This window comes from Macrosteles quadrilineatus, unplaced genomic scaffold (assembly GCF_028750875.1).
Source record: "Macrosteles quadrilineatus isolate MER2022 unplaced genomic scaffold, UCM_ALF_1.0 Scaffold_1__1_contigs__length_201487025, whole genome shotgun sequence".
In the NCBI taxonomy this organism is placed as follows: domain Eukaryota; kingdom Metazoa; phylum Arthropoda; class Insecta; order Hemiptera; family Cicadellidae; genus Macrosteles; species Macrosteles quadrilineatus.
In genome coordinates, this window is record NW_026542594.1 from 165957797 (window position 1) to 165982444 (window position 24648).

Here is a 24648-nt window from a genome sequence, read left to right on the forward strand (position 1 = left end):
TGTGAATCTAAATTACGCAACTGATTTTAAGCTAATTCATGCATAGGGATACATTTTAATTTTTTGTTCACATCCTATGATACTAGGTTCTAGCCCGGAACTGTTTTACACATTACTTTAGGCTAGCCCTAGATGTTCGTGGCATTATCACATGGATACAATCCATTGACGATTGGCGTGATTTGAACCCGGGACCTTGGGCTCTGCAGCCCTGAGCTCTACAAGCAGACCAGCTGACATTCCATACACATGATATTAAACAATAAATCGACATTTCACTGGTTAAAAAAGTTAAGTAATCACACAGTAGTTTCTTAGATTATTATCTAATTTTTACTATTTTAGTTTAGGAATGTTCATAATTGCAAAGAGCTTTTCAAGCCCAGAACAATAATGCATCTTATCAAATGTTTTTACGATTAATAATGATGGTTAGTAAAATGTGACAAAAAATCCGAAATTCCAAATTAAAACATTGCAGTTCCACTTCTTTATCACCATTGTGCTTCCAATAAACTTGTCGCATAGATTTCTGAAACCCAAAATACTTTTCAATTAATCCAAAATACACCACCTGTGTGAATGTTGGTGATGTCTTCAAGACTTGGACCATAAACATAGAAGCCACAGCACAGTAGGTCCTTGGGCATGCGCTACTATGGGTGTAGACACAACGTCCCAATAGGATAATGGTCCAATCAGTAGGCCAGGATCGTGACAGGATCATCACGCATCTTCTTCACACACTCTAGGTTGGTAAGTGTTCATTCAAAAGTTTATTTTCCTTAAATTTCATACAACATGTCTTCTTAGATTTAGTGATATTCCATTGGGAGGATGACTGGGTTGCCATTTAATATAAAGTGAGTATTTAGCTTGAAAACATGTCTTTTAAGTATTTTAGTGTTACGTTTTGCCTCTTGTTTTTTTTTCAGAATTCCTTAGTTCACAATTATTATAGTGGGCAGTAAGCAGTTAATCAAATAAGTTTAAGAAAAGTTATCAGGAAACATTGTGGCATTTTTAAAATAGTTGTGTTTAACCATTAGTCTAAAAATGTAATTATTATGTTGTTTTGTGCAAAAAGGCATTTAGGAAAGTAATAGGCATTTAGCTAAGTTAGTTAATTTTCTTTTGGGCTTTGCCCCCCACAGTTAAATCGTAAACAAGAGAAAAAACAGTTTATGATGAGTACAGTTTATAATTTTAAATAGGCTACTTTTTACAATCATAACTTCATTTAGACAATTAAATTACTCTTAATGGTGTGGATATAAAATTAACAAATAATATGTATAGTGAATTAGTATGTAATTTACCAAATTACCTCCTTACATTGAACAAACTTAATCTTAAAAAGTAAAAGGGCATTGCATAATTCTTTTTGCCATGGAAATAAGTTTTGAACCCATTAAATCACGCATTTGGCGTACAAGTCCCTCCTACGGATATGACTGTTTTTACTCGTAAAAAAGTTCTCAAGTTTGTTTGTTTCTTTAAAACATTTCATAAACGTTTCGGATTAATACAGTTGACGAAAAACATTCACTTTTGTTTGGCATTGCTAAAAGTAAGGCATTATAAACAACAAAATAAACGGTATCAGCAATCTGACACATGCTTTCTCCCATTAGCTTGTCAACAACCTTTATCATGGGTAAGCGATAAATGTAACTACCTAACTATGATATTTAAAAGATTAAATCACTAAAGTTGCGTTAACTTTTGAACCTTAATTTTTACAAGAATGAGGGGTTGAACAATTTTGTTAAGAATTATAAGGACAATAACGGACATTTTTCGATCAGAGTCGGTTTTTCTGAAAATGTTATTTTTAATTTTTCATGGGTTTTATCTGAAAATAACAAATTTATAACTTTTGAACTATAATTTTTACAGGAATGAGTTGTCTCCATTTTGTGCAGAATTTAAAGGGCTAAAACATATTTTTTCCAAAAATTTACTGGCCATTTTCGAGAAAATCGGATTTTTCCATTATTTTATGGGAAAACCACCATTTGAAAAAATTTTAAAAATGAAAAAACGCCTGGAGGTACCATAGATTAGGAACTTTCTTACCTAATTTCATAAATATCGGACCACAGGTAGGCTTTAGCTCTGTACACATCCACAAATACAGACACGCTCATACACACTCACAGACATCACTTCGAAAACCACTTTTTTTGGTTCCAAAGGAATCCAAAACGGGTATATCCACTTAAAACTCAAACTCAAAAATTTTTACGAAAAGAATACTTTCCCCTTATGTATAGCGCTATGTATAGCGGGAGAAATTAATAAAGTATATAGCAGAGCACTATGTCCAAATTCAATTACAAAATAAAGGTCGAATATAAGGTAAGTTAGTAAGGTAGGTTGTTTGTGCAGCTTCAATCAAAGATAGCACACAAAAATACATTAAAACGTTTATTAATTTAAATTTAGCTTTAATGAATTATTGTATCACATTTTAAGTTATCACCCGTAATTTATTGTAATAAAATACTATTAAAATGTATTGTTCTGTTTTCAGGAGAAGTTGTAGTTACAATGAAAACGGCAAGACTTTTGGTGTTATGTCTAATAGGGTTCCTAGAAATCGATTGGTAAGTTGTACTACTAACTTTATGCAACTATTTATGTGTGTTTTTATTAATACATTACATATTAATGTAGTTTATCTAAAATAGCATATATGGAAATTACTCACGCACTTCATAAAAATGAAGTTAGTGTACGCTGAAAGAAATTTACGACAAGATTTCATAACCCAAAGAAAAGCAGTTAGTATCACTAAAATTCACTGAACAATAATTTTGGTAAATTTACAAACAGTTACAAAAAATGCATTAGCACTTGGATGAAGCTTTCTTGATTGCAATTTAATTAATTTGTGCAAATACTGTTTCTCAAGATTCAATATGTTCTCAGACAAAACATTTCACAATTTTCAATAACTTAGTCTCAGCACCGAGATTTTACCAAGTAGCTTTAGCTCCAGCTAGTTCTCGAAGTGCTCGAAGTGTTTATTCTGCCAACCTTTCTTAACCTCAACCTTTCTAGGAGCCATTTGCAAGCCACAAGCTCTCGAGTAGAAAGGAAAGAGCTTCTTGACAAATTGTTAGAAAGTTATGATCCAGAGCTTCGCCCATCAGGAATGAATACAGAAGGTGAGAAAAAGTAGTTTGTTCTTAAAATTTTCCAGGTATTGTACACAAATACTCTTCGTATATTATTAAGTATATGGACAAGGTAATGTTTTACTTTATGTTAAGGTTGCATAGAGTATATTATAATTGAAATTGAAAATGTAACGGTGCATATTAGTAGTGTGCGTAGAGATTCTGTTTACATTACATGTACCAACCTCCCCATAATGTTTGAGAAGTTATCTAGTGGAGGTCTAGGAAACTATAGCTACACAATTCTAGTTCTGTGTAGTTTTTTTCCATATCATAATGTTTTGTTTGGTGTTAGATGCTTTAAAGCTAGAAAGTGCAAACAGATCCTCTTATAACTACATATGTCAACAAAAATACAGTATAGTAAGTGTTAGTACGCGATACTTGGGTGCGTTATTGTTGAGTTTCTCCTAAGGAAAAATTTATAAATACCAATGGCACGAATATACAAAAAAAAATTTATATTAGCTCTAGATCTTCATCAATGTCTTAAGATTGAATTTTCTAAATGTAATAAAATTGCTTATTAAAGGAGGCCTTTTGAAGGTCACTTTATTAATTTTGGTTTTAAAATATGTTATCTTATAGAATGAATGAAAAAAAATGCATTTGTTTAGTTTTCATTGGATAGAATGCCAATGAATTAAACGAATTAATTAATCGTATATTATATATTTTAGATGCACCTGTTATCGTGAAGGTGAACATGAGGCTTAAGAGCATCAATAGCATCTCAGACTACGATATGGTAAAACAAATTATAATTTCGTTTCATTACCTATTCAGAAATTTTAGTCTTTACATATTGTTCTTAAGAACAGTAATAAAGAACATTCTTCGTTTTAAATTAGAAAAAATTATAATTTTAATTTGTAACTGAGCCTTTAATATTTAAACTCTTTGAATTGATATTTTTAAAGTATATTCATATTATCTCGTATTCAAATTATTGCTTCCTGTAAACATATACCCAATAAGTATAAAACACTTTAGGTGTTTTTTTAAACCTCTTCTAACACTCCATTTATAATGTGTTACACCTACACAGTCAAAACCAACTGACATATTCATTAATCGTTAGTTTCAATCAAAACTATAACTCCTTTTTAATATATTGCCATAGACCTAGAGTAATATACACATACATAGAGTAAGATACAATTGCCTACATTTTTTTCAGGACTATGGTATTCAGATAATGTTGCGAGAGGAGTGGTTTGATGAGAGGCTTCAGTTCAAGGACAAAGGTACAAATATCAAAACAAACATTCAAAATAAATCATAAGTAGATTTAGAAGTGCAGAATCATAAAACCATTAAAAGAAATAAAAGGTTATTTTGCGTTAAAGTTATTCTAGACTGGAAACAAATGACATTTACACGCCGTCAAATATCTCCTAATACTTATTCTGTGCCTAAACTGGATAAAAAAGTGTTACCAATTTCCGAAGAGGTTCTGTATATTTTTATGAGTACCTGTACTTATTAGCTAAGTTAAGAAATAAATCTCACTCTTATTACCAATTGTTCACAAAACTACACGAAATCAGTCATACTAAAATCAACATTCATGATCCCATTTCAAAGCCTTTATCTTAATTAACTGACAAAACCCCAAATGGCTTAAGGAAGTTAACAGAGAGAGTTGTTACACGCATGTTGACATTTAACAACGTCATTATCATTGCTTCTAACTTGGCTGCAACTTGCTAGATATAGCCTCTTGCGGTTGTCTACTGTTCTCTAATAAATGTCGAGTTCTAAGATATAAGCTTTCAGATTGGTTTTACCACAAATATGCATAACTACTTTACCATTGGTATAACAATGTTACAAGTTTACTGAAGTAAAGTTTATACACATGCCTTAATAGAATTCCCTCTATCAATATCCTTTTAATTTACCTTACAAATGCTCGTATATATCAAATCTCACACTTTTATGTCATAGTAAATTTATATAGTCTTTAAAACTTGTTTATTCACCCTCTGACTTATTTTTTCCAGAATATTTGAACTACCTTACATTTACTGATCCTGCCAAAATATGGACCCCGGACATCTTTATATCTAACGAAAAGGACAGCCATCTCCACAAGTTAATGTCTCCGAATCATTTTGTACGGATATATCCATCTGGACACATACTCTACAGTGCAAGGTATTCTGATAATTCATAATTAAAACACCTATCAATAGTGTTACTACTGTATGCAGATTTTGTGAGCGTAACTAATGTTATTGTATTTTAGCGAATTTCCCATATAGGGAATAAGCTATTACCGTAGTACTCATGGCAAGACCTGGACCCGAGACCGATTTAATTTTTCATTTTGAGGTCCCTAGAGACCAAAAACACCATACGTTCAAATTCATATATATATTTATATATATATATTTATATTTATATATATATATGTGTCCGTTAGCGCGATAACTCGAGCAGAAATGATCCGATTTTGATGAAATTTGGTACAAACGTGTAAACCTACGTTTATTCAAACGAGTTCGCGATCCAGCATAATCGGACCATGGGAACGGAGGTTTATGGGGGGTTTTATGGGGTAAAAATGGGTTTTTCCCATTTTTGAACCTAAAAACAAAATATTTTGCGATTTCTTTCTAAACCGTTTTGTAGAGCTTAAAAAAAGAATTAATTTAGTATATTGAAATGCTGTTGTATGCCTAACGGTCACGGAGTAAATTCAAAAATAGTGTAATTAAAAATTCCCATGTTATTCTTATGGAGAAAATGAAAATTGTTGTAGTTTACTTGTTTATGGGTATATATTGATAAAATTTGCCAAATTTATTTATTTCATCCTATACTATTGACGTATGGTCAAAAAACACTTTTTACCTTCCCCGTAGCAGCAAACCTAAGCACTCGTTAAATCTAATGTTATTTAAATAATATGTCTTATTTATGGAAATATTTTAGTAAAGATGTAATCAGACGATTTGAAATTCGCTTAGTCTGCAGGTTTGCTGCGGCGGGGGTATTTTTAAATTCACAAAGACTAAAACTCTTGAAACTATTAATATAGTAATTATTTGGCTTTTACATTGTTGTGTTCAATGCACCTTGGATGTGTATGGAAAACTCGTGAAGAACAGTGAAAACCAAGTGGAAAATTATCCAAACTACTTAATACAGCATCAAAAAAGGTATTTAATAGTGAATATTTCACTGGAATAACATGGGCTGTTTGAAAAAAACTGAACATAATAAAAATAAACTCCCGTTTCTATATCTAAGACATATGCTCACAATCGTAGTTGCATAGCCAAGGTTTTTTTTGTACAATAATATAAAATAAACTGTTTTGGAAACTAAAAATAAAAAGTAAAGTAATTATGTTTTGTCCCTTCTAGACTTTCTCTTACCTTATGGTGTCACATGGAGTTGGAGAATTTCCCTTTTGACACCCAAGTATGCAGTTTGAATATGTCGGCCTGTAAGTCACTCTTTCTTTATTCCTATCGTATTCCGTATTCAGATGGTTTCAAAAAGCACCACTCATCATACACTCTTCACCATTCATACTTGGAAGCCTACCTCAAATGGTAATTTTGAGCATACCTTATTGATGGTAGTTTAAAAACTCTCTTACATGAAGGTTCCAGTATTCTTCCACTTTATCAAAGAGGAAGATTCCTATAGCTGTTGTTAATGTTCCAGTTTGAGATCATATAAACATCAGAAAACCTGTAAACAATGTTTTACTGAAGATTCGAATTTTTAGTTCAGAATACCCATTAAATGTGGAAACCTATGTAATCTTTTTATTTATATTTTACCAATATCTTCTCAGTAACATAGGCCTACATAACCACGATGGAGCAAAGGTTTAATAATATCTAAATGACACACAGACATACATTTACTAATTTTTCCCACATATTTAGGTAGTAATCTAAAGGCAATCGACTCTGTTCATCAGAGTATTGTTGCAAATTATAATCGAAAATACGATGCAGTAGTTTTCCATGATGCAATGAATATTATGAATTCCCATTAAAATCTAGCACAGACTCTAGCTAGTCTTCAACATTCTTTAACATGTTAAGAAATGTATATGGTCATTTAACTATGTTCACAGACGGATCTACTACGTCAGATGTTAAGTTCTTGTGGCGTGAGTCAGACGCTGTTCAGGTATCCAGCAATATCAACATCATGGGCTTCACACTAGGAAAAGTGTTAACATCGTCATTTCCCTGCAGTACTAACACAGGTGAGTGTACTTTAATCTATGATTGGTTTATTGCTCCGGGAAACAATTGATTTTTCACTTTTTCCTATTTTAACATTGCCAAAAATTTCTACATTTAAAGAATATTATTCTTTAAGAGCATTAGCTCATTAGCCTTTATCATTAGACAGTAATGTATTACAATACATTTAGTAGGCAAATTTAAATACGCAATTAGGGTTTTCCATGTATGTTCTTCAGTCGTAGACTTTTACAAAATCAAAAACAGTTGGTTAAACAACATTAACAAGAGTGAGGCATTCCATTCCAAAACTCACTTATCGAATTTTTTTTTCAATTTTGAGATATTGCAATCACTGTATTCGTTAGAAAAATTCTTATTCGCTTTTAACATTAAAACTTTTCAAAGCTCCATTTTTCCATTACTAATTTAATGTAGAAAATCAGGTATCTTTCCAAAACTAACATATTTTAAATCCTTTTTATAATTCTACCATTACAACCAGCCGATTAAAATGCTTTATTTTCATGACGTTCACCTAAATTTGTAGCCTTTCAAAATTCCATCTGGCCAATAACTTTACTCTAAATTGTCACGTGACTCTACAGAGAGTGTCAGAGAGTGACATGCCAAAACACAATCTTTACAGGTGTGTCATAGCAAAACTTACTCCTTGAAGATTTTGAAGCAGGCAAACAGCTGATCGGTTATAGACAAAATATTTTAAGAGGTTCCAGAGATAACTTTCTACCAAGGTAACCCCCTAAAAACAAAAAAAAAAAAACAAGAATTACAACAAAGAAACTTTTTTGTTTGTTTGTGTAAAGTTTGCTAAACTGCAATGAGTGAGTTTTGGAGTGGGGTGCTGTATTTAATCATAAGTGATATTTTTAGTCTTAGTAAAGTAGATGGCAAAATTGAAGTGTATTTTCTGTACTGTGTTCTTCTTTACTTTTCTGCCCCACAATAGGTTTCAAAAGAAAAAGCTATTTAACTATTATAGCAAACCGACCCACCTTGTGACTCAAGGTTGAAACCTTGTTCGTATACCCATACACTAGTGCATTACCCAATGCCCTAAGACCCAGTAGTTCCTAACGCCCAATTTTACGATTGGTTTGTTGTGCTTAGATTTTGGTTATGTATATTTGACAATATTGCATCGGAATGTTTACTTAAATATAAAAGAAGTGTGTACTGAGTTTTTTTCCTACCTGAACCATGTTTCTAGTTTTTATTTTAGCTGTAGTTGTACTGATGTTTTCCAGTAATGTAACCCTGCATTTTGTGGAAATAAAAATTCTTGATTCTTGATTCTTGATTCTACTGATAGCCTTAGAGCAATGGTAGCTTGAAACAGCCTAGATTTTAATTTTCTTCTTTATTTTTAAAATTTTGATGTGAGTAGCAATTTTGGAAAACCCGTAAGAGTGGTTAAATATGTATAAGAAGTGTTTTAGCTAAGATAATATACAATTAGTCTAAGACGAATTCATTATCCAGTATGCAATAGTGTTTCTGTAGGAAACGTTCACATGTTTACTTTCAGCCATTTGGGCATAACAGTACAATACAGAGTTTTTATTGGCTGTGGAAACTTCACAGAGGCATTTTTTTTTATTAAAAAATGATCAGCTAAAAAGCAATAGTCCACTGCGCATTTTCCTTGCCATCTATATATATAAAGTCCAATATATGTTTGTTTGTTTGTCCTTTATGGACTCCAAAACCACTCGACAGATTGTAATGAAACTTTCAGGCATTATTAAGCATTATTAAAGGATGGTTTGTGTGAAGTTTGGTGCAGAAAGGGTTCCGCCCCAGTGGCTCTGGAGTTTCCCATGTTAACCTTATGAGTACTTATATTTAAAAGGAATTCAAGAATCTTAACGGCTGATTCACTAAACAATTTGATTCTGTGATGTTTAATAGCATTAAAAAGTTAATAGGTTTACCATCAGGGTGCAGCAATATTATTTTTTGTAAATTCATGACAACAGCTATTTGTAACCAAAAGGTGAGTGAGCGTAGCGAACGAACTTCAACCTGGAGGCGAGTCAGCGTAGCGAACGAGCTAACCTGAAGGCAAGTGAGCGCAGCGAACGAGCTCCAACCTAAAGGTGAGTGAGCGTAGCAAACAAACTTTAACCAGAGCGTGATTGAGCCATGCGAACGAGCTCATCATGAAAATGAACGAGCATTTGACATAAAACCACCTGTCGATGACGTCCGTCGGGCCAGCTAGTAATTTATAATTATCGGCGTGGTAACCAAGACAATTTCATCATTTACTTTGCTCAATGGCTCAATCAGCGTCTCCACACTATCTACCTTGTATTATAATGCAACATCACCAACTGACCCTGTTCTCTGCAGGAGAGTACAGTTGTCTGAAGGCAGAGATGCACTTCAAGCGCGACCTCAAGTACTACATTCTGCACACGTTCCTCCCAAGCACTGTGCTGGTGGTCGTGTCCTGGGCCTCCTTCTGGATGGACCGTCGTGCCGTGGTGGCTCGTATCCTGCTGGTACTGTCCACGCTGTTCGCTATGTCCTCCCTCGCCACTGACATAGAGGCCTCCGTGCCTCACGTCCCCTACGTCAAGGCCATGGACCTCTGGGCAGCGGTCTGCTTTACATTTCTGCTCGCTGCGCTGGTAGAGTTTGCCATAATCAATGCCACCAGCCCTGGCGATGCTGAGGTTACCCTAGGAGAGGTCAGGAACGATGATGGATCCACCACCGTCGACATGGTATGTGGATTTAATATTTTGAACTACTTTAGGTTTTTTTTTTTTTGAAGGTTTTCCCATCCCTTACCCAATTTTTTCCTGCATCATGTCATGTTTTGCAATATAACGTTCCATTACGAAATCAGTGGAAAATCTTTATACCTCAGTAACTCTTAAACTATTCCTAATTGAATTATCTTATATCTTTATCTATTGCACGGGTTGGTGTCTGCCTTTTTGACCACTTTTACCCATATTTTATCATCTCATTCAAGACAGATCATCATAGGTTCATGAGATCATTGTCCTACATGTTTTCAACCATTGGAAAAATATTCGATCATTATTATATAAAGTATTATTTAAAGTTGTTTTCCAAAATAAGAGAAACCAGTTAACATAATAGGTAATAATAACTCCGATTACGTATATAATTGAAAGTATTTTATTCATTGAGTGATCAACCATATTTGGAACTAACGCAAGCTAACTAATAGGCAAGCTTGTTATTACTCATTAAACAATGCTAAATACTCAAAATTTGTAAAATTTCATTCAATTTTTTTTTTTTTGCTGTTAGATAAATTAGCGTGAGGTTGAAAGTATGTCGATTTCGACGGGTTTCACCTAGTTTTGTATATTCGTATATTTTTTGCTAAAGAGGTGTAAACCTTGTGAATTATTTGAGTGTAAATTTAATTACTGGTGTTTGCATTATTTTTCAAACTAACTTTATAACCCGTGTTTGGTGTTTTATCTAGCTCATCAACTACAAGCTAACAAAGGGACCATTTTGTAGTGGACGAAATAGAGAGGCTTCTCAAATCCACAAGCGGCCCCAGTCGATATCGAATGTGACCTACACGGTTTTTCACTTAGCATCCTCATAAAATGTTCGAGGGGTGACCATTTCCATTTTGACCCTTTACTTTGCTAAAACCTTTAGAAAACAGAGAACTCTGTTTAAAACTATTACTCTTTCAGCCGACTTTTAGTCTCTTGTTAGTAAATAGTACATTGCGATATCATTTTATTGAAAATACACTTGACATGCCATGTGGATTGTTTAGTACATAAAACTTCAAAAGTAGTAATTTCGGAATAGAAAAACAATATTTCATTTTAGCCAATCTATTCACTATCCATCCATTTTTTTGTAAATAATTAAAATGAAGAAGTTATACTTTTTTATAAACAAGACAAATCCAATTAGGAAGAAATTTCGGTTTTTGCTGTGTATCACCAGCAATGAACCTTTTGGCATATAAATACAGTATCAAAGATTACTGAATTCGTCAGAATTGTATGTTAAATAAGTTAATAACTAATAAAATTGAAATTGAAGAAATTTATAGAAAGTTCTGCAACGTCTCAAGCATATGATCTTATGAATGCATTTTTACCACTTCCCAGAAAAATTTTTAAATGGTTTTTTTTTCTTTAAGGGTCGTATAAAATATTATAATATGAAAATAAAAATATAAAATAATTCCATAGATTTAAATGCTGCCTGATTGGACGCAATAATCGCATTCACTAGTCAAATGCTCTGAAAGTGAAAACCTATTTCATAATTAAAAGTTTTACTTTTTTAACTTGTAGACAGCCTAGATATAACTTATGAATAGTATATATTTTATCTTGCAAATATGCTTTCTGTATAGCCGTTTCCGTAATTTACCTTGTTTCAAGGGGTGTTTAAGTTTTTATATTGTGTATTTATTTGTTTAAATATACTGTACTAGAAAATGTTTCCCTAATATTAACCGGATTGGTGTTATTTTGTTGCAGTATAGTGCCATATGTTGGTTATTTTGAGTAAAAAAGTTTTTCATATTTATTATCCTGTTTTAGAAACCACTAGTCCGAAAGTCCACTGACTCCACCCAGCCCCCCTGCAGTCCCACCGTGCAGGGGACGGAGCCCCCCTTCTACCAAGTGCTACTTCAGAGATTACCAAGAGACCCCAGCCGTATTGACTCCGTCGCTAGAGTCTTCTTCCCTTCTGCCTTTCTTGTGTTCTTTGTGTTATACTTCCTCACGTACTACATATTTGACAGTCCGAGCACACTGGATTAGAAAACTTTACCAATTTCAATAAGTTAACATGTGTTTCGCTTAAGTTATTAAAATACTTGTTCTTAAAGCTCTTTACAATATAGTGGTTTTGTAATATAGCCCTTTGTCTGTTGACATTTCGATTGAAAACCACGTCGCAACCTACTTTATTTCAGAAAGAATGAATATGAAATGGGTTTATCGTATCAGTCTTTACAAAAGTAACTTCCTTGATATAAATTTCTTTGTTGTGATATAATCCTATGGACGTAATTACCATTTAAATAGTCCTTATAACTTAACGTATCAGTGATTTTCAAAATTATTGATAAACCTACCAATTTTTTTTTCAAGCTACATTAAAATGTTAAATTTAATTAATTGATTAATGTTTATTCATAAATTAATGGTCATATATACGATTGCTACACAATCCAACAAAAACTAAAACAGAAGCAAATTATACTTTTAAAAATTTGAATAAAAGCTAAGTTTTCAGTAGCAGTCAAGTGACATAAACGGCTTAAGTGTTAATTCGTCTCTAAAGCGTTGCTAAGCAAATAGCCCTCTTTACGGCCGCTAAGGTTTTATAGGTGGTTTTATTCTCTTTTTAATTAAACACATTATCCCAGTTTGTTTGAAAGAGCTATACTCAGTTTAGGTTGTATAAAATTGTACGTTTTGAAAAATTAACAGACCATTTTACCTATTTTCTTTATATCTTTACTATTATAAAATTAGGTGATGTCTGTCTGTCTGTCTGTCTGTTTTTGCGACTGACACGGCTAAATACCAAACCAATACAGACAAAGTTAAGCACAAAGATGGTCAACAAATCTAGGAATGTCTTAGGCCTATTTACTTCCCTGAATTCCTCTCGGGCAATTCCTTCTTTGGATGCTCAAAGTTTTGAGGTGAGGGTTTCAAAAGTGAATACTGGTCTCCATGGAAGCATAAGAAATTGCAAAATGTTTACCTTTGCGTTGATATTTCAATGTAAGCAATCAGAACTGCCAAATGTATATTCCTCCATTTCAAAAATCTGATACAAACAAATTAAATATAATATTTTACACAACTGTGGTAGGTTTGTTTAGTCTAAAATTCTCACATAGATTTGTTTATTAAAAAACTACGTAATTGATAATGGAAATTAATAAAAGATTCTATAACCGATGCTTGCTTTGCATTCGATTTATTCTAAAGTGTATAAGTTATGAAAATAATGTTTTTGATATATTTTCATAAACAGTACAACAATTACAATGTTGGTTTTACAAGTTTGGTAGCTTTTTGTTCATAAATTCGAACAACTTAACAAGTGTTTGGATTAGGTAGTACAGTCCATCTTCCCGTTGCGAAGCAAGGGTACAGTAGCTAGTATTTTATACAAGGAGAGTATTTATGCCTTTACTTATGTATTTTAAAATTAATTTGCATTTAATGTCTTATATTTTTCGTTTTAATGTTATCAAAATGAATACAGCATTCATATTTTGAATTAACTATTATTATTTACAATAAGTCAGATATGAGAGCAAATGTAAGTTTCAAGGCTGTTGTACTCAGTAGTAATCCAACCAACTCAGCAGGTTCAGTTCAGCTACATCAAGTTTGCTCTACGACGCCTACTTTGACGTGTTCTCATAAAACCACCAATAACTGTTAGCAATCTCGTTATCTTTGACACAGCTTTAATAATATACTGGAACGATTCCTCCTTGGAGTTTTTTTTACTATTATCTTTATAATGGCGGAATTAAAATTTCTATTCTCATATAGGTGGGTTCAAATACAGTAAAAATGGTTCTTTAGTTAATTACACTCACTTTTTGACTGACTTTAAACTACTAATCAATCTTGGAAAAGTCAAAGTAAACTTATTTTCATTGTTATTGATAAAATAATACTTTAGAAATTTTTAGGAAACAGGACTTATTAACAAAACTTCGATTAAATAAAAAAAAACTGTTTTATTATATTATAATACTGTAATTGAATTAATTTCTTTGATGAATTGATGAAATGAACATCTTATCTTATCTTACAAATATTATAAATGTGAAAGTTTGGGTGTTTGTTTCTTTGTTTGAAGTTCAATCACGCATTAACTACTGGACGGATTGGGCTGAAATTTGGTATGATGGATAGCTCACATTCCCAATTAAAATATAGGCATATTCTTATTTAAAAAAATCCTTTCGGGCTCCGCCCCAGTGCCTCTGTAGTTCCCCGTGTTAACTTTAAGAGTAATCACATTTAAAGGGAATTAAAGAATTTAGTCAGCTGTTTCAACTAAAAAAGTTGGTTCTATGATATGAAAAAGCATTAAAAAGTTATAAGATTACCACCAGGGTGAAGCACTATTATTGTATTTATTGCATTTATGAAAACAGCTACTTTTAAATAAGCAGCAACAAAAAACTGTGATAAGCAATGAGAACTGTCAAAATAGGATTGTTTACAGTTATGTTTATGATTTTAATTTCACGACAATTTGTGATATTTTGCGAATTAATTTATTTTTTCTCTATTGTTTAGGTGAAGTGGTAGAACACTATGGCTAAACTGTGGCCTCCCCCATTGCAAACGCAAAAATTCGAGTAACTGCATTGTAACCCCATTGTAACTGCAATAACCATTTTATACTTATATATGCCAACCCCGTACGAAGTACGGGTACTCTGCTAGTATTAGAATAATACTTATTGCTTTGAAATTTAATTTTGTATTGTCAAGTGGTACACATAGTTAAATTATAAAGCAAAATAATTAAATAATTGTGCGGCTACTTGACCTTTCACCATATCTAAATATCTTACTTTTATTTAAATAATAGCAAATGTTTAACTGTCATTAATTCTCTTTCGGTTTTATGCCGAAATAAAATCGAAACAGCAAACAACTCAAGCAAAGAGTATGCAATATTTTATAAGACAATACAATTTATGTAATAAATAATAATATTTTTTTCTGGGCAACTGTGAACCAAGGTTACATTTTGATATAATTTATTGAAGAATAGATTTGAGCCAGACTTTAAAGGTTCAGCAGATAATTGAATCAAAGGACAAAACACTAAGCTTACCTTCTTCATAAATCAACTAACAAAAACAAACCCACGAGCTATCAAAAGGTGGGTAGAAATAATGGTAGGTTTATCTTTAAAACATAAACCTGTGTTAGGACGCAGGAGATCCACGGACATCAATAATGTATTGGGATCAGATCATCCATGCTAACAGGTGATATTGCCAGTGAAAAAACTGTTATTGCTTCTAATGTAAATAATAATTTCTTATAATGTTGCAATCATAAGCATTGTCAACGTAGAAGTCTTTTTGGAATAGATAAATATTGTCTAATACCAGGAGTGTTCTCAATTGCAATAGCTTTTAGCATGTATACTGCTAACGCAGCAAAATTATGCAGCTAAAAGAATTATTCCACTTCTGGGTTTCTTTTATATTTTAGGTGTATTGAATAACTAGTTCTTTGATAACGTATTAAGATAACAAGTTACAATGTTGAAATTTTCAATAGTTGCATGTGAAAAATGGAAAAAAACATAATGATAAAAAAATATTTCTACAGTTTTGACATCATATGAATAATTTCGATGCTTACCACATTCTTTAGCAAAAAGATAGCTATTTAGGCTTCATGAAATAAGCCTAAACTCTTGTAGATAAATAAAGTAAAAAAGCGTGATTTTAGTTACACGTACATATACGTAGTATATTACGCTATATAGCTGGAAGTAGGTGTTAAATGTAAGAGCCGAGCGCGGGATTTTATGCAAGCACCGTTCCTGGGCGAATCTCGAATAGTACTTTTCATCATACCAGCTACTCAAACAGAAAAAAAAATTTAAATAAGACAATACGGAATAAGTAAAACAACCCCATTACATAATCATAATTCTGATAAATATAGACTACTACAACAAATATAACAAATATTGTTCGTAAAACTGTAAAAATATTTTGTACTGCATCATGCTAACATTGCAATGTTATAGAATTGCACAATGTAATGTTATTCCGTCACGAATGTTTTGTAATTATGATTGACAATTGCTAGGTACCTACATTTGTATGGTAGCCATTTTAAAGTAAAGTATCAAAGTATTCCATCATATTTGTGAAGGTTAACACTGAGAACCTACTACTAAGATTTTAATTTAACCTATATTGGCACTGTTTTGTTACAAACGACAAAAGTTGGTAGTTTATGTTTTAATCTGACTTTGTTTGCGTCATTAAAGCGGAATTGGTTTAGTCAGAGGTGGAATTGAATTTCTTGATTAGCTTTGGCTCTTCTCTGTCCTAAATTGTGGCATTTATCTCAAGGATCCACAGAATTTATACTGACTGAAACGCTTAATATCCGGTGCACTACTATATTATACACCTGTGCAAATCTACTTTTCGTCATACTGCAGCAAAAACAGTCGTTTTAACGCATTTGTTGCGGGTCTCAAGTATCATTTTTACTCTCTAGGGAGCAAAAATGATTTTTAGTCTCTAGGGAGTAAAAATCAGCTGTTATAAACAGTTGTGATTTTGATTGCGGCAATCGTATAGATCAAAATTAATTATTTGATTTATTAGGTAAGGTTTTAGCCTATTGTTGTCGATTGCTCGACATATCGATGGTATAATGTGATGTAACACAATCGTAATAGACGAAACGAATGAATCACTTACTAAACAACCGCTTATTTTCATTGGCAAATTAAATTGAAAACAAGTTAGATGTAGTTTTGAAACATAGTTTCTTCAAATAAAGGTGCAATATGACGAAAAATATAGTTTAAAATTATAATAATTCAAAAATTACAATGTAAATATTGAAAAATACTTTATTTTGTTTTATGACTCAGCCTACACTCAGGCATGCTACTCAGCCTTAGCTAAGGGTTTTTTTTTTTAATATACCTACAGTTCATTAATTTAAGTAACTCTTATTCGAGCATTCCCATATCCATTGTAGTAGATGCAAGCGGAAAATTTTGATTCATCAATCCACCCTTTGATGTAACCATAACTCAAGCCTCTGTACCCTGTTCTAACAAAAACTATTTAGAAAATGCAATTTAAAACTATTCATAACATCGATTGCATTACATATTTTTACACGCTAAAAACGTAATTTCAACAAATTCTTATTTCAAATACTACGGAAGAGTTCAGTCTGTTATTGATTTAACAGCTGTATTTATTTATATATATTTTTATTGAATTAACTATTAATTGTATCCGAAAATATTCATTACTAGCTGGCCCGACAGACGTCGTCCTGTCCTAATGTGGTTCTATTGTCAAATTTTCAAGATCCTGGTTAAAGTTCGTGCGCTACGCTCACTCACCTTTAGGTTGGAGCTCGTTCGCTGCGCTCACTTGCTTTCAGGTTAGCTCGTTCGCTACGCTAACTCGCCTCCAGGTTGAAGTTCGTTCGTTAAGCTCACTCACCTTTTGGTTGCAAATTAGCTGTCATAAATAAAAAAAAAAATAGTGCTGCACCCTGTTGGTATTCCTTGTAACTTGTTAATGCTATTGAACATCACAGAATCAAATTACTTAGTTGAACCAGCTGTTAAGATTCTTTAATTCCATTTAAATATGAGTACTCATAAGGTTAACATGGGAAACTCCAGAGCCACTGGGGCGGAGCCCTTTTGACGGATCTGCACCAAACTTCACACAAACCATCATTGAATAATGCTTAATAATGCCTGAAAGTTTCATTACAATCTGTCGAGCGGTTTCGTAGTCCATAAAGGACAAACAAACAAACATACATACATACAAACAAACATACATTGGATTTTATATACAGTATATATAGATTATGTTTTCCAAGAAATGTACTTGTAAAGTACTTCAGTGTGAATGACGATAAGACAACCAAGTCCGCTCAAGTAGTTCGACCTTAATAATACGAGCAGAATAATGAAGAAATCGGGTCAGAAACTTTGTTTTTAGCTAAGACAACTTCGACAGTCGTTATCGTAAGATTCAGATCAGTCCTGAGAAATCAAAAAGTATAATAAATGGTAGTTGACTCTAAAACCCATGATTTCCAAAATTAACAACTGAATAAATCGAACTGTAACTGTACCAACAATTAAAACTGTAACAAATTATTTGAAGCTATCTTTATATAAATTGCACTCTTTAAAATAGTTTTTAAATTGTCCTGTATTTGCACTTTGCATTATATTAGGGACGATATACAACATTATAAAAATACTTAAAAAACCTTTAACAAGCTAAGTTTGTTTCTTCGTCTATATCTAATTGTTTCATGTTTAGAAAGAATAATATGTAGTTCAAAAAAAATATTCAACTCACGGTAAAACTTTGTTCCATTTTCCTAAAGCTCTATCAGTTGGTTTTGCAAGCAAAGTTTCTGTAGCACTATTTTCACTTTGGTTGTCAGTTTCCTTCAAATGCTCTTCCTTCTCACTCGCCTTCACAGTCTCCTCCCTGGCACAGCCACTAAAGTCAAAGGTCATCACCAAAGACCGTGTTCTGGCCAGAGCCTTGACCCTGCCTGACCTGGTCCTGCGGAGATGTCTCCTCGAGTTCTCTAGTGGATTATCTGAAACAGCTTGACTTTCTGATGAAGGTTCCAGCGAACTGGTTGACCGATTGAGCTTTGTGTTCCTAAATATCTCGTTCATCTTCAAAAGCAGCGATAAATGAATGTCTGTTAAAGCTCGTGATATTTCGAAAGACGGATACAGTTAACAAAGAACATTATGCAACTCTCATTACAATTTAGCACATGCTGTAATAGCGGGGTATTTTAGCATCAGTATTGACGTCTTTTGAGCTGACTGCATATCATTTTGGCTTACCATATCATCTCTTTTTATCTCTTATCTCTAGTGCAAGCGTGTCTCAGTCACCCAAGGTACAACAACTCACATGGGATTGAAGTGAAGCCATTGATCATGAGTTCTAAGAATTTTCTAAGTTGGTTGAGCTGCAATCCACACGTTTTCCTTATCAAAGTTTCTTGACAAAAGTGATAGGAAAAAGAATATGTTTTAAGCATATAATGCTTGATTTATTAGGTCGTTGAGAATTAACAATTATTGTTAAGTATTCTATGGTTTATTTTTGTTAAGTATTCTACGGTTTATTTTTCTTCTAGTCTGCCTCCAACACATGTTTTTGGGGTTTTCAATTTTTACATGTGATTATTGTTGTTTTTTTTAATAATGTTCTAAATGTTTAAGAAATACAGTGGAACCTCAATAAGAAGACCCTCGGTAACAAGGGTCATTTTCAAATCCCCTTGAAATTATTTTACCCCTAATCACATGTAATTGCAAACCTCGATAAGAAGTGACCTTGATAACAAGTATTTTTTCATGATCCCTGTGAGAGTCTTGTTATCAAGGTTCTACTGTACATCATAATTTTGTACTCATTCATTTTTACTTTCATTTTTTTTTTCTCTACAGCAGGCCTATTTAAATATCAAAACAAGTTATATGGAATTTTCTCTCTCTTCAATACCTATACATTTATTTAACCTCCAAGTAATCAAGATTAGAAAGAATTAATTCAAATGCAAATCTCTATTCCTATTCCATTACTCAAGCCTAAAGCTAAATTCTCTCCTCTCTTATTCCCTATCATTTCAATTATTATCGTAATATGAAATTAAACTTATACGTAATAGTTCTAAGGTTTCAGAATTTATTTGTCGTTCGTTGGGGATTTTACCAACGAGGCTGGGCAATGTAGCTTCATGATGCTCAATGTTAATTTTTTTACCTATATATTTGATTTAACTAAAGATTATCGGCCATATAAAGAAAAAAATCTTTGTTTTTTTAAGCGAACCATGTATAAAACTTATAAAATATTGTGGTATTACCTGAATCTTTTTTAAAATCAAGAGAGTAGGCTATCTACTTTTATTTAGTCAAGAAATACATTTCGCTTGAATTAATTCTGCCATTATTCACAAATGTGAATGAATGAATGAATGAATGAATAAAGTGCTTTATTTTAAAATAAACATCCCTCTCATAAACATAATCAAACACTTAATAAACAATGGTTTACGACCGTCTGTTTCGTTGGCACACCTGGAAAACACATTTATGAAAATGAAGTTGAAACAAAATACACTTAATAACATACACAAATTGACATACAATTTTACATCCATTTTAAACAAAACTAAAAAAAAACCTTCTTCATAAAATTTTTTACATAAATTTTATTATACTATTTTTAAAACTATTAGGTTTTAAAAGGTTTTTTTACGCATAATGAAATCTATAAAAATTACTATGAATCAAATTACTATCAAGAAGACAGGCTGACAAGTTGTTTGACATAATTATTGTTTTGCTATAATTTGTAAATTAGGAAGAGAATAAAGCAATTTTTAATTTCGAGAAGAAAAACATTCACTTGATTTATTCGTAATTAAATTCTCCAACTAACTCCAACCTCTTTCTCCACGCCTCTCCCATAAAGTTTAATAATTTACGCCAATCCCTACCATTTATGTATTCTATGTGTTCTCCCCAATGCATGCTTTGTTTTCCAAACCAATACTCCCTGATATCCCCTAAAATTGGGCAAATAGAATTTCCATTTGCCCATTATTCACAAATATCCACATCATGAAACTTTACAATCCACTTACTAGAAACAAAGAAAAAAAACAAATACATACTTTTTCTCTTTATAGTTTATCACTTTATTAACCTAAGTCTAAAAATTGTCTCGGTTAAAGTAAAAGACAGTGGATTGTAGGCTGCTACTTTAATCCACTCAAACCAAGAACACTTAACTTTGATGAAATTTCAAGGAAGTTAAACATCTTCAAAGTGTTTACTTCCTCGAGAGGAACAAGTTTTCTTTGTGATCATCTTTATTTTTAAATGTCCGAAGGTTATGGCAGGTATTGGAGATGAAAAATATATTTATATTAATATTATTACCGTACCATTTATTATTTTATAAAGAATTTTGGAAGGATTTATTTCAAACCGCGTTGTGAACAAACCATTTAAAATTTGCGACGTGTATCGGGATGCATGAAGGCCACTCTAAGCCGTTATTGATATTCTGCACACACTCGCTAAGCTCTGTGTTTCCCATCTAAATTTAATCCATGTCACAAATTCGTTATTGTCTCCGCCACTAATCTTCTTATCTGTTTAACAGTGAGGCTTTCAACTGATTGGGTGTGTTTTATCCAGCACTAGTGTTAGCTTTGGTGTTGTGTAATTTAAAAATACCCACAATGGGATTCCGTGCTTTACAGTTACGGTTTACACCTACTACTACAGACCATTCGATTTTATCGTAATAGATAATATTAATAAACTGCGTCATACAATGTTTACCAAAAGTTTTAATTGCTACAGATAGTATTGAACTTGGCAGCTATTGTAAACAAGTGATAGTGATTATGATACTCGTTTGCAAACCAAAATACTGTATCATATTGATAGTAATTGTTATGTTATTGTGGTGGATTATTAAGTGATCAGTGGCACACCCAGGTACATTTGCATGTGTAATTCCCACCTTGATGAGGGAAACGAGCGTTTAACTTGGCTCAGTTGTCATTTCCTGCAGCCGTAATTGCCATCCGATAGTGCTCTGACGATGGATTAGTTTCAAAGTAAAATAATTAATGAGTTAACTTGGCAAATAATAATCATTAAATATCATTAAATCATTAAACTATATTGAGAATCGGGGTAAAATCGTGGAAAAGTTTTGTATTTCATAAAACTCCTACACTATTGGTTACGATTTCCGTTTCAAGATTACTAAGATAAAGATTACACAAAACTGGTTGTTTTTTAGTGTTCTACTATATGTTAAATTTACAACGGTATCCCACCAAGAAGCTCATGAAACTTGAACGGTTAAATTTCTATAGCCCTCATATAAACTGTGTTTTAGTGTTTACAAGCTTAGTTTAGTTCTCTGGCATTTCTTAGAGCATCCCTCTTGGTTTTTAAGAGCCCTGGGATCAGTCTGAATCGGTTACTAATCCTGCTTCCATCAAAAGAAATAAATAAAATGCTTGGTAAAATGTATTTTTTATTTCGTTAGTTGGCAATACTGTACTAATTATTAAGAAATTACATCACCTATTAAAATTATCTAAGACATAAGTAATAATTGAATCCTATCTTTTCCCTTTCTTAAACTTAATGAAATCATCTAATTTGAATGTTATTTGTGGCTTAAATTTATTCCAAGACCAACCTTTCCCATGTATAGGAAACTATACTAACGGTTATACCATTTGATACAAATAATTAATTATAGTAACACACCAAATATAAATATTGTTTGAACTTTTGAGTGGCCTAGATTTTTAAGCCCAATATTACAAAGCACATTAATGACATTTTGTGTTCGACTGAAGAACCTTTTGTTACGCATGTTCATTAACATATTTTATAACATCAGAATACGTAAACATATTTTTAATTTCTTCCGTTATATTATAGTATTGTTGTATTTGTACAATATTGCTGTATGTTGTATTTGTTTTCCTAGTTTGAACACCATAATAAAAAAAGAATATGAATCAGCATCGATATAATTCACATCTTACTTCCATATTTCAGTATGTAATACCCTTAGGTGTGTAATTTTAGGTCCGTACCGAAATTCTTAATTAGGAAAGACTTTCGGTTCTACAATATAAACGTGCTCAAGGTGTTCGTGAGAAAGGGTCTTATCTCTCCAACCCAATGCATTTTTATGTTCTGTTTGGCCCTGCGCCAAAAGTCGTTTTACAGTTAGCCCAAATGAACGGCCAATTCAGCAGTTAATGACTTCGTACTTACTGTAAATAAGCTAGTAAAAGGATGTGTTAGAGCGATAGCATCATGTTGTTTACGAGCATTTATATGCTAAAAAAATTTATTTTTGCGACTACAATTCATTTTTGGCCATAATAGTATATTTTGTATCTAGGGCCAAAAATTAGGTTTTTCCGGCTTGAGATAGTTTTCAAGTTCGAGACGAAGTTGAGAAGTGAAAACGATCGACTGCTGCAAAACCATACCGGTCCGTGGAAGGATCGCTTTTTTCACCACACTATACCCTATTACCACTATTCGCCACAATAATAATGCACACTAACAGTCAACAGAACTACAACTTTAAGGCTATGTGAAGAAATCATAATTTTAGAAATGAGCAAAAATAATAATAAATAGTTGCTATTCAGTGGTGACAATAAAACAAGTCTATTACAATGCTGTGGATACTGATAGTGCATTTAATATGCATTAAAGTTGTAAGCAAGTAAGCGCACAACTGATTTCCGGCCCTAGGGATGTAAAAACCTGCTCGGACTCCAAATAACGATGATAGCTGGCATATTCAGCATTGCTTAGCTTTCAGACTCCAATAAAACAGCCTAAACATTGTAATGTGGTGAAAAATATGAATGCTGTATTATGATCAAAATACATTATTCGTTTACTTAATCGAACATTTTTATTCACTTTGGTCTTAGATGTTGTTATTTTCATACTTAATTGAAATAAAAGAGATGGATTGGTATATTGCAATTCTTAAGTACCGGTATTAAAAGATTTCACAAACGATAACGTATTTGTTTTTTTTTTTTCAAAGACGAATAAGCCCCTTTTATAATTTTGCCTTTTCTCGCTATTTTAAATGCTTTATTAGACGCTATTTTTTATGCTATTAGATTATTAAAGTTTTTACGTTTCAACTACAGAAATATCCTTAAGGAAAGGAAAGCTTTCATTCCAGTAGGAATTAGACAATAAGGTTGGATCCGTGGTGAGGAACTCAATGTAGGGATTATCATATGAAACAACCTAGACAATAAACAAATCCCACATGAAACAATCCCACCTGGAATAAATACCGATAGACTTGGCTGTAATGTGAACTGAATATCAATACAGTCGCTGTTACAACATTTATTAGTTTAATCCTAAAGAAGCTTTCATGGGAAACGATTCAGTATTATTAGAATATCTTGTTCGTTTATTGGACATTGATGGTCGTTATTACCTAGTTTGCACCATATTGTATATGAGGCGCAGAGTCCCCTACCATACTACTATTCCTAAAGCTACCGATATTTTATGGTGATACAGTAATAGAACGACTCGTGGAAACAACCTTATGGACTTCGTCAACACCTCATTAATAGTTCATCATTGTTACATCAGTAACTATACTCGGCTCTTACACTACGACGATTAAGTTTTAATTGTTTTCAATCTAGACATTCAATGCCATTAAATATTGTTGAAAAAGCTTAAATATAAGAAATAATTTTCTTACACTTACTCTTTGAACTGTTATATCTCATTCTTAGATGACGGATAACCATATTAATGAAAGATTCTAGTCAGTTTACTGACAATTGTGATAAACTAACTTGTGGCGTGCCTCAAGTCTCGAG

General features: G+C 32.4%; 1 protein-coding gene across 3 annotated transcripts; it reads left to right on the forward strand.

The window, feature by feature from the left end:
- The first annotated feature begins 687 nt into the window (after positions 1–687).
- On the forward strand, positions 688–12280 carry LOC128983125 (glutamate-gated chloride channel-like). Of its 3 annotated transcripts, none has more exons than XM_054402293.1 (10): positions 688–756; positions 2537–2609; positions 3067–3173; positions 3866–3933; positions 4366–4432; positions 5192–5345; positions 6560–6642; positions 7288–7422; positions 9779–10155; positions 11989–12280. In XM_054402293.1, exons 2-10 carry the CDS (start codon positions 2554–2556, stop codon positions 12211–12213), a joined length of 1272 nt encoding a protein of 423 aa, XP_054258268.1. In that variant the 5' UTR covers positions 688–756; positions 2537–2553; the 3' UTR covers positions 12214–12280. The 3 variants fall into 3 exon arrangements, with proteins under 3 accessions (XP_054258268.1, XP_054258269.1, XP_054258270.1); XM_054402294.1 differs by having other exon boundaries at positions 709–752; XM_054402295.1 differs by lacking the exon at positions 688–756 and adding an exon at positions 828–863.
- Positions 12281–24648: the final 12368 nt, after the last annotated feature.

Bases quoted from the DNA above. Each gene is read 5' to 3' on its own strand.
- LOC128983125 (XM_054402293.1), top strand. From the start codon at position 2,554: ATGAAAACGGCAAGACTTTTGGTGTTATGTCTAATAGGGTTCCTAGAA. The intron at 3,174-3,865 runs GTGAGAAAAAGT...TATATATTTTAG, and splicing joins ATCAGGAATGAATACAGAAG to ATGCACCTGTTATCGTGAAG. The intron at 7,423-9,778 runs GTGAGTGTACTT...TGTTCTCTGCAG, and splicing joins TCCCTGCAGTACTAACACAG to GAGAGTACAGTTGTCTGAAG.